General features: G+C 26.6%; 1 protein-coding gene across 1 annotated transcript in view; it reads left to right on the forward strand.

Moving 5' to 3' along the window:
• The window catches only part of LOC105364174 (homeotic protein female sterile), a 52,596-nt gene that overhangs the window by 16,874 nt on the left and 23,593 nt on the right, over positions 1-12,129 (forward strand). Inside the window, exons 9-18 of the mRNA XM_011502044.1 lie at positions 331-408; positions 1,323-1,418; positions 1,493-1,594; positions 1,907-2,052; positions 2,130-2,280; positions 2,471-2,699; positions 3,221-3,526; positions 4,289-4,447; positions 5,195-5,314; positions 6,396-6,545. Coding sequence (XP_011500346.1) covers positions 331-408; positions 1,323-1,418; positions 1,493-1,594; positions 1,907-2,052; positions 2,130-2,280; positions 2,471-2,699; positions 3,221-3,526; positions 4,289-4,447; positions 5,195-5,314; positions 6,396-6,545 — 1,537 coding nt within the window. The remainder of the gene's footprint in view (positions 1-330; positions 409-1,322; positions 1,419-1,492; positions 1,595-1,906; positions 2,053-2,129; positions 2,281-2,470; positions 2,700-3,220; positions 3,527-4,288; positions 4,448-5,194; positions 5,315-6,395; positions 6,546-12,129) is intronic.

A 12,129-nucleotide genomic window follows, 5' to 3' on the forward strand; every position in this document is an offset into this window, starting at 1 on the left:
TTTGAACAATAAAGAATATAGTTTACGATGTATATTTTAAAAAGTTATATTTTTAATATACATTTATTTTACATATTTATTTATATCTATCAAGTTTATATTATTAAAATTTTAATATTAAATTAATTATTAAGTTAAGTAATACTTTAATAAAATAATTTGAAAACAAAATGGCAAATTTTGATAGTGTTAGCATTAAGATAATATTATCTATCCTTGAACGGGCTAAATTCATTTAATTGTCATACATGTGACAATGTCTTTGGTGCATGCACATATAACCAAGTCACTACATTACGTACTAACAGTGGGTTGATGGGGCTGTTTCAGCCAACGAGGCAAGCAGAAGACGGCCTGGTGCCGTTTCATCAGGCTAACATGCCCCTGATGGGGGCTATGGCCCAACAGGTATATTCATTTTTATCATCTTCAAAATTCACATCATTTGTTTTGTCTTGTTTTAAGTTTATTTGTTGTAAAAAATTATATTAAAATTAATTATAAAAAAAAGTGGGATAAAGAAAAATGTATTGTAGTGTGTGCATCTATTTTTGTTGTTATTGTTTTTGTTATATTATATTATGAACTTTTACATTGTCTTAAAATTTCTTATATTTAAAAATAAAAAGTGTATATAAAAGAATATTATATATAAGAATAAATGTCTTTTTAAAACTTAAAAAAATTTTTAATCGTTTTATCATTATCATTTTCTTAATAATAATAAATATGTATTAACATTTATATTTTAAACATAATTTATTTCTATTAATTTGCTTTACGTTTAAAATAACCTATACATTTATGATTGAAAATCATGTAATTATCATAAGATTAATAAAAATCATAAGTTTAAATGATTTTATTAAAAATAAACGTCTCTGTAAGAGGAAGTACATGTCAAATAATAATTCTGTCCATTAATACAACTTTCGTAATAAATAAAACGTATACTGTGGCATACGTAGTTGAAAAAAAAAATTGTAATTGAATAAAGAAGATAAATTCAGAACTTCATCCATCATTCCATTTTTAAACATACAAAATGATTGTTGTTACATACATTATTTATTAATTCTTTCCATAATTTATGTCAATATGATAATAATATTCAATTTAACGTTTTCTAAATAACATTTGTTGATTTTAAATATCTTTTGTTTTAATAGATGTGTACCTATAATTTGTTGTAATAAATTTATAAAATTTATAAAATCATTTTTTTTTTATTTTAAGTACAATTTGAGGAAAAAAACAACTTTTTTTTTTTTTTTTTTTTTTTGTAAAATCAACTGAAAGTCAATTCAATTATTTTATTTTAGCCTCAACACACAAGCAACAAATTAAAAGACAAACTCTCTGATGCTTTAAAATCTTGCAATGAAATATTGAAAGAATTGTTCTCCAAGAAACATTCGGTAATTATTACTTTACTTTTAAAATCTCAACGATTAAGAAATGGGATCATAAAGATTTCTCTTTTGTATCGTAGAGTTATGCGTGGCCTTTTTATAAACCTGTTGATGCAGAACTTTTAGGCCTTCATGACTACCATGACATCATCAAAAAACCTATGGATCTTGGTACAGTTAAGGTATGTTATTTTTATATATGTTCATTGTTAATTTTATCAGTTATAAGTAAATCATAAATCATCTTTTATGCTATAGAAGAAAGATTTAAAAAGATTTGAGGTTTTTATAAATATTAAATGGTATTTATTCTTGTTGATGCAATGATTTCATCAAAATAATGTAATAACCACAATTTTTAAATGCATTGAATATAATTTTATTCAAACAACTGGTATAGTAAGGAATCGTAATTACAAAATGATTTATATTTACTATTATCTGAAAATGTTATTATAACGTTTGCTAGTGTTTATGCCAAGATTTTTTTGTAGTTAAAAATGGACAAAAGGGAGTACAATACGGCTTTAGAATTTGCCGCAGATGTAAGACTTATATTTACCAATTGCTATAAGTATAATCCTCCAGATCACGATGTTGTTGCTATGGCAAAAAAATTGCAGGATGTTTTTGAAATGAGGTCAACATTTTTATTAAATTTTTTATTAAATATATTGTATTGAAATAGCAAATCTAATATGATTGTTTATACAATAGGTATGCTAAGATTCCAGATGAACCACTAGGTGGTTTAGTTGGTATAAAAGGCTCGGATAGTAGTGGCAGCAGTTCTGTTTCGGAGGAATCTTCCGATTCTGATGATTCCGAGGAAGAAAGAACGCAAAAATTAGTTGCCTTACAACAAGAGGTAAGTAAAATTAAAATATACGGTATTAAGAAATTTTTTAATTAAACAATGCCTACACTTAACATATTAATATGATTTAATTTTTTTCATTTACTTACTATTTAATTAATTATTGGAAACTAGTATGACTTCAAACACTATTTATCTTCAAAACTAAGTATTAGAATTGTTTGTTTACTTATTTGTGCAGCTGAAAGCCATGCAGGAGCAAATGCGCAAACTCGTTGAGCAAAGTGGTAAAAAAAAGAGTAAGAAGAAGAAGCCTGATAAGCCGAATAAGTCCAAGCCTCTCAATAGCAAGGATCTCATGGCGGGCGGACATAGTGGTGCCATGAAAGAATTAATGAAGCCAGGAGGCGGTTTGCGAAGTGTTTCAGATAGTGTTGGTGCTAGTTTAGCCAATGTTTCGTTGGGCGCAGGTAATCATAACCATTTATTATTGTATATTTATGCCATAGGTATGTACTGTGTAATTAATATAAGTAATTCCAAGGTTTATTTAAGTATTTTATCTGTAAATGACCTAGATTTGTGAGAATGCTTATCTTATTATCCTTAAAGTTATGTAACAATCAACGTCTAATATTTTTAATTAATAATTTTGCTTATTTTATATAATATCATTATTAATTATATTAAATTTTCATCTTAGTATTATTAATTTGGCATTGAAGATAATATTTAAAAAAATTGCTGTTTTATTTCCTTATCTTTTTCTAAACTTTTTATGTAAAACAAAAATGATGTAAGTCCTTCACTATTCGTATTTGCGTAATAATTTCTAAATTACTTTTATCATATTATACAATTTTTAAAATGGTAAATCTATGAAAATTTGAACACCATTTTCAGCATTAAGAGGTGTAATTTAAACTAGAGAAGTAAATTATTATTCATTATTAACCCAAGACTCGTGTTTGAACCTATATTATGTCTTCAGGACATCATTTGGCTCCAAGTTCTGCTGCGGCTGCGGCAGCCGCTGCGGCAGCGGCAGCGGCGGCGGCTGCAGTGGCAGTCAATGCCAAGGGTCAAAAGGGCAAAGGTAGAGGGCCAGGTAAAGCCACGGCTGCGAACGCGGCAAACAAGAGGCCCAAGACTAATAGTCGATCGGCCGGAAATAAAAAGAAAAATGCGGCAAATCAGCCGCCTCCTATCGCCTTCGACTCAGAAGACGAAGACAATGCGAAGCCGATGTCATATGACGAAAAAAGGCAGCTCAGTTTGGATATTAATAGGTTACCTGGTACGTTTTATAAAAGAAATATTTATTTCTTTTATTAAAGACAAAATATAAAATTCAACGGTGTTTATTTTATACTTATGTAACAGTATTGTCATGTAACTTAATTTGAAAAAGAGCAAAAGTAAGTATAATTGATAGATATTCGATGTTGACTTTCCATACTTTATAACCAAAAATAATGCCAATAGCAATTAAATTGTGATTTTCAGTTGCTTATTTAACTTCTTGTGACAGTTATTATAATTATGAGTCTTAGAAAAGCAGTCCTCAGTTTTACCTACAATTATCATTGCTCAAATAATAAATACAAAATTACGTAAATATATTATTAGGTTAGTTTTAAATTTATTAGTAGTAAAATATAATATTTGTAAGGTTGACATAAGTACATTTAATATTAGTTAAATCATATGGTATGTATACTAAATGATTCAATTTATTCTTTGTGTTAGGATAAAATATTTTATATATAAATGATGCCTACAATAATACAATTAAAATATTACTTAACATAGTGTTTTCATTTATAATAAATCAATTATTCTATTTTATAAGAGTTAGTATTTTATTTATAGAAAATAAAATATAAGGCCTAAAAAAAATAACAAATTTTATATAAATTTTGATATAGTTCCAGTAAAAAGTTAAAACAATATTATGATAGTACCAATTCAGATTAATATATTTTAATTAATACAAGAAATTTTAATCAATAATTTAAATTAATGTAACTTCTGTTTATTATGCTTTTTTTTTATGTAGGTGACAAATTGGGTCGTGTAGTACATATAATACAGTCACGTGAGCCTTCGTTAAGGGACTCGAATCCTGATGAAATAGAAATTGACTTCGAAACTTTGAAACCATCGACGCTCAGAGAGTTGGAGAGTTACGTCGCATCTTGCCTCAGAAAAATGTCACGTAAGCTCTACTGTAAGTTCTGTTCCGACGTCGATTCATGGGTCCGGCACGTTTTAGAATTCCAACCTGCCGTCAAACTGCTCACTCTCATACTTATCTTTTTCACTATAAATGAGAAAAAGAAAAATATGTATTTACCAATTTACAATACCAATTTGTTAATTGTTAATTGTGTCGAATTTAACACATTCATAATATTTCATAATATTTTTTAACTAACTAAACAGAGTGTAGTAGTTTGTCCTGAAGTGACGTTTGTGAGTGGAGCTACTTCCCATATCCCTACATTAAGCATGGTATTTATATATATATATATATATATATATATATATAGAACGTGTAAATACAAAAATAATTCTAAATATATATATATATATATATATATATATATATATATATATATATATATATATATAAATACCATGCTTAATGTAGGGATATGGGAAGTAGCTCCACTCACAAACGTCAATTATAGTTATATATTAGAATTATGTTTGTATGTACACATTTATCAAATATTTTTATCTTTTTTTTTTCTAAAGTAATGTAACGTAGCAAAGTATTAATTTTTTATTGTAAAATCCAATTTCCAGCATGATAATCCAATACAATTTGTTTTATAAATAGTCTAGAGAAGCAAGTGTAATTATCATGTTTTATTGAAAAGTATTAGTAATTTAAGATATTTACTCATCTTTTCATTAATATAGAAATATTAAATTCTAATGCTTGTATTTCCATCTATAGATAAAAAGGTCAGTGGTAAGTCCAAGGATGAACAGATAGCTGAGAAGAAACAAGAATTAGAAAAGAGGTTACAAGATGTCACAGGGCAGCTGGGAAATGTAAAAAAGCCTATGAAAAAAGGTTAGTACAATAAATATTAATTTTATTATATTCATATATATTTTAAGTACAATCATAACAGTGTTTATTATTCATTTGATTATTTTATTAAGAAATATTGTTTATGTAGTATGATTATTCATCTTAATAAGATCCACAATAACTTGATATACAAATTTAATTTTGGTATGATAAGTAAAAGATGTAATATTAAAATTTTTTCATCACGCCAAGAAAATAAAAAAATTATTAAAATACAATTTTTAAAAATTTTTTCTTTTTCTTATTTATACTTCAGTATAAATAAAGTCTTAGCTTAATATGAAAACATTTACTTAAAGTAATTATACTATTCCTTGTATATACAATAATTATAATAATTTGTTTTAAAATTATACTTTTGTTTTTTCGTAGTTAAGAAACACATTGTTTATATTTCCTTGATTTTTTTGCATAAAAATTAGTAGTGTTTTAGTGTATAACTTTACCATAATTTTTCTATAATACTTGAATATATCGTATATTAATTTTAAAGTAAATACAAGATTTTAGGCTTAGGAGAATGAAAATATGCATTCTTTATTGAAAAGTTCAAATCTGGATTGATTAATTTGATTTTCTAAAATATTGAATTTTCTTTAGATGAAAAGATTAGTAAAATATTCTGAAAATGTTATATTACAAGGTTTATATAATAGAATATTTTGCTAAAATTTTAAATGAATCTACCATTTTGAGAAAAAGGGTCTAGTTCTTTTTACATAATTTTGATGTTGCGTGGCACTTTACCAAACCATGTTTAATACAATAAAAGTTTTCCATAACTCTATATATGATATTCATCGTATCTTTCATAATAAAAGTTATTCATAAAAAGTTTTAGAAATCTATATCTACCTATATTTTGTTTAATATTAAATAAAAACTTAAATTAATTTATGTCAAATTTATTAAATAAATATTGATTTTTTTATACTAATGGATTTCTAATGACCATAATTATGTTTATGTCGACGTATTATCCTCACAGTGTAAAATTATGATAATAGAACTACTACAGATGATGAAAAATTAACTATCACTTTGTAAATTGGTGTTATAGAAGACAGTAGTAAGTCGGTTGATGTGGTTGGAACTGGTGGAGCCAGTGGACCATCGAGATTGTCAGCATCAAGTAGTAGTAGCAGTGATAGTGATTCCAGCAGCAGTTCGCTCTCCTCGAGTTCCACTGATTCGAGCGACAGTGAAGCAGGTTAGATATGAACCTCATCTAACTGTTGTCGCATTATGCCCCTACAACTTGGGAACAAAAAACGACTGCTTAATAAGAAGCGGTCATGACATATAAATCAGAATAAAATTGGAAAAAAAATATAAGCAGATAAACTAACGGTATTTCTTGCGATTATAGTTACGGGGTGATTCACGACTGTTTGCGACTCGAAGATACAAATATAATAATAATAGTAATAATAGTAATAATACTAGTGGTAGTAATAATAATAATAGTAATAATAATAATAATAATAATAATAATAACGAAGTTATTTTCGGTAAGACTTGATGTAGCACGAAAATATTCGTTAAATTTGTGTTGTTTTTGTTTATTTTTTTTTTTTTTTTTTTTTTTTTTTTTTTTTAATTTCTATTTTGGAGACTTATTGGTAACGTTTTTGAAAAATTTGTATTCCGTAAAGCGCAAATATTCATCCTCGTAAAATTAATTAACACCGTAAAGAATTTGTATAGACAATACAGTTTGTACGTTTAACAAGCACTGAAATTGTTCGTAATAAAAGAGTTTAGTTATTTCGTATTTCGGATATAGTAGATTTTTCACGTACGTTATAAACTAGATCTGTTCATATGCTTCCGGGCATTTTGTGTCACTTTCGTTATTTCGGCGGATATATCGAAAGATGAAATGTTACTTTTTCTCTTTTTTGTTAATTGCACTGGTATTGATTAAAAGGAAAAAATAAAAAATGAATACTATTAGTAATCAAATATGGAAAGCAATTTTTGGAAGTAGTGCACCTAGCCATGTAGCATGATCAGTCCCATAGAGCATGTACTTATTATACATGCGCCTCAGTGTAATCTTTGGACCAAACTTGTAGAACATATATTATTGTTTTGTTTTATTTTGTAAAAATTATTCATTTTTATTCGTCGGTGCTATAATCAATTAAAGTCGATGCCAAGCATCATTTTATTGTAAATGTAAATTTCTAGATCAAATCATAGAACAAGTTACTTAAAATAGCATACAAATAAACAATAAAGTAACTTTACAAAAATTATATTTTTGAAATTAATTTAAGTCTCATTAATGGATAGCAACAGTAATTATGAATAAATGTTGCAATTATTTGTAAATAACTATTTGAAGAAAAAAACTAATGCAAATATTTTTCTGTTTTCTATCATTTTGATCATCCATTTTCGTATTGTCTCATTTTGCCAATACTTGGACATATGATACGGTATGACATGCTTCCTGGTTTGGTGACTGCTTTGCAATATTCAATGGATTTCTGATATTACATTGAGTCGCAAAGTCGAATGTTTAAAATAAAAAATAAAAAAACGCCGAAATCTCGACATACGAGTACTAAGTCAGTTTAACGGCAATATAATATAGTAAAAAGAGATAGATAGAGAGAGATAGAGAGAGAGAGAGAGAGAGAGAGTAGTAAGTGGGTAAATCAGCGAATGAATGAGTGAGTGAAAGTGAGCGAGTGAGCGAAGAACGAGCGAATGAAAGTTAAAACTGAAACACGCGCAATGTCAAACATGAAAAAACGTATTTTTTAAAAAAATATGATACATTCAAATACGACTGCACAAAATATCGCGGGCTACCTTCTAACGAGGATTAAAAAATTTACTATCTGCAAATATTATTTCTTTATTAATTATATTTATTTATTAAGACGGCGTTACAAATACATACGTATATGTTCATATATAATTCGTACATACGTATGCGTATTCATTGTACGCGTATGTATTCACGTATTCATGAACATGTATGCATGTATATTATGTATGTATATATATAGTCGGAATATTAGCGATACATTTTTGCAACTACGAAATTCAGCGACAAGTTTCATTACAGTCTCGAATCATATATATGAATAAAAGGATTGTGCGAGGAGATATTTATGTATTATAATAAAATAAATGATAAGTAATGTTCTTTTTTTATTACATTTTTATTTTAATAGCATAAAAATAATGTGCATTATTTTGATTAAAAAGAGGCAATTTAATGAAACTTGACGCAATTTCGAATGCTTTATTTAATTTATATATATATATATATATATATATATATAAACACGTATGTATGTATATCTATATGTATGATATACATACGCGCATATACGTACATATATATTTTGTATGAATATATGTATGCATATGTATAACTATATATATATATATATATATATATATATATATATATAATATAATATAATATAATATAATATAATATAATATAATATAATATAATATAATTAATAATGATAACAAAAAAATTCGACATGTTATGGTAAGAACAAGGTGAGCTAGTGGAGTGCAGACTGTGTTTAGAGGATACCATATTATGCCATGCCAGCTTTGTTTAAACGATTATTATGTGTATAACAATTATTCATGATTTAAGAAAATCGGTTCTTTTCTCTTGCTCTGTTGGTGTCGAAGGTACGTTCTGTTGCTCGAAAGTCAACGGCAGCCTTTGGTTCGAGGTTTACTGCTTCTTTGACGCTCCCTTATTGTTTATAATTCATAGACTATGGATAATTAAATAGGGTTCATTTTGGTAAACAGAACTCAACATTTGGATCGATTTATTTGGAAATTTATAAAGGGAGGATAGTAAAATATTCTTTTTAGTACTGCAGAAATGTACGTTGTAAGGATTTACCGATACAAATTATTGGCAAGTAATTTCACTGTCATAAGTATAATTACTTTTTTTCATTTAAAGTTTGTATCAACACCTCTTGAATAACGTGAAAAGGACCTTTTTATACCAATATATAAACAAAATCGTGCAATTATTTTAATTTTATGTTACTACGATTTTTAGAGTACTTAAAAATCGCGAAAAATCTTATAGAAAATATATAATAAATATTTCTAATGACGGCGTTGGAGTGTATGTTGCTAAAAAGTACACTATTTGAGGCCGTTGTTCCTGGCAATTACTAATTCTCAATAAATTATAAAAAAAAAGCAGTACTGCATAACTCTTAATTTCACAATGGGTTATTGTTATTTTGTTTGTTTGTTTTTGGTTTTTTTGGTTTTTTTGTTTTTTTTTTTGTTTTTTTTTTTTTTAATAATTTGCCATAAGTAATGATATATGAGCAATGGCTTGATGATATTGGCATTTTTTTTCAATGACAAGCCTTCTCTATCTTTTTCCATTGATTTTATTTTCAACGTATCATTTTACTATTCAAGTAAATCAATATTAGAGCGAATGCAGATTTGCATATAAAAGATATGCGTAGTTCGACCTGCATGTGAGAGCACATGTCGATCAACATTATTTACCCCTCAAATGTAGAACAGTAGGCTAACGAATATAGCATTTAACAAGAGGTACAATAATAAATGAAACGGAGTGTGAGTAACAGTTATATGTTGGTTCTTCGTATAAGATACTGTTTTATCAAGCGAAGACAAATCTTTGAAAATAATAAGCGAGAGAGTGCACGAATGCGTGAAATTGTGGGAAACAAGCTAATTAGTTAAGAAAAACAGTAGAACGGACGTCATTTAAAATGATGTATAAATACTGTTTAATATATTGGAAAATGCAGACAATGTGTATTGGTGGCTGGATTTTTGTGATCAGTGCTTTGTGACTGCTTAGAAATAGTTTTTCATTAAGAGAAAAGCTGCTTTTATTAAAAAGAAATCGCGTATTTTATTAATTGGGGTATGAAAATTATTGTGATTATTCATGGATTATATCCGTTCGGACTAGTAGTAAATAATAATAATTATAAAATTTTTTAAATAAGACTTTCATATTATTAAAATCAATTTTTGTTGCGAATTAGTTGCTTTGCACTTAAAACTATTTATTTGAAATAAATTTTGAGATGTGAATTTGAGAATAGAATTATTATGTTTAATAATAATAATAATAATAATAATAATAATATTAATTTATATGGACAAATGGACAATATTATACATAATTTTAACATGGAATCCATAAATTTAACTATTGATGTTTATTAAGAGCTTTTATCTTCCAAATTTAAATGTTATTTTGCAGGATTAATGAACTTAAATACTACTCGTTCCGTTACCATTACCAACAAGGAATATATTTACCATTTTCTTGATTATCCCCCCCCCCCCGTCATATATGAAAACCATTTGAAAAACATGTAGTAAATATCAGGAGCTTTATAATTATAAGCTACTTTAGAGCACACTTTTAAGAATGAAAATTAAATCTTGTTATCTTTATATAAAAAGAACGAAGTAAATATTAAAATAAAAAGTATTATAAATATAAATTAAAAGAATAAATTTTATAAAAATATTTTTGTACATGTATGGAAATATGTAGAATTTTTTAATTTATCTCTCAAAATTACCAATATTTTTGCAATTAATTTTTTATATTAGTAAATTCATAGATTATCAAAATAATAACTTTATTGTCAATAACTTTCACATTCCGTTTAATGGAAAAAAAAAACAAAAAAATTAAATAATGCACTATGAAATTTGATATATATTTTTTAAATATAATAATATATTAATATTAATAGATAACTCTTTTATATTACATATAACTATTTATTATAACTAAGGGTGTTTTTAATTAGTTTTCTGATATCATTAATATAAATTATTTATGTACCTAAAGATATAATGATAATAAATTAACATATTATTTGTATAAATGATAAATAATAGTCGAAATTATATTTTTGTTTAATAATAAATATCTATATAAAAAATTTACATTAAAAGTGTGGAAATTTATGGTTCGTTTGAAATGAACGTATTAGTTTAATACATATTTTTACTTAATAAAATAATAATTTATAAAATAAATTTATAAAATAACTGTTTATTGTAAACGTACGGTTATATAATAAATAATGAAAAAATTGACTGAAGGTAATTCTTGCATTGCATTCGGATAATGATGAGGTATTTGTAATGTAGAAAAGTAAATTTTTATTCTAATTATAATGCATAAAACGATGTAATAAAAATGAGTAAGTAAAGTAAATAACGTGTCTGTAGTGCAGCCAATGCAAGCACATACATGCATATAGGGTCAGTTGAAAACGGGCAAAAGATGGATAACAAAAAGGAAAAAAGGATATAAAAAATGTGGAATTGAATCACGCAGACGGAAAAAAGCGAAAGAAAAAAGAGCAATGGATAAATTGACGGAGCAAGAAACTTACACTCAGACACAAGGGAGTAAGAGGAAGGAGTGAGAGAGAGAGAGAGAGAGAGAGAGAGAATGGAATTTTGTTGCAAGGCGAGAAAGAGGCGAAGGAAAGTATAGAATCGTGTTAAACGTCAGTGTTTTGAAAAGCGTTAAGGCACGCGCACTGGCCTCCAAACACATTGTTTGCACTCCGCTAAGCTTCGTCGTGTGCTTTAAAAACCGTTTAAATTTTATTTTTCTTCTTTAAGATTGAGTACACACAGACACATTCGACTACAAAGACAGAAAGAGAGAGAGAGAGAGAGAGAGAGAGAGAGAGAGAGAGAGAAAGTGAGAGAGTAAAGAGAGATAGAGCGAGAGAATAAAGAGAAATTTGTTTTGTGAAAAA

Source organism: Ceratosolen solmsi, unplaced genomic scaffold, assembly GCF_000503995.2.
Source record: "Ceratosolen solmsi marchali unplaced genomic scaffold, CerSol_1.0 scaffold43, whole genome shotgun sequence".
Lineage (NCBI taxonomy): Eukaryota > Metazoa > Arthropoda > Insecta > Hymenoptera > Agaonidae > Ceratosolen > Ceratosolen solmsi.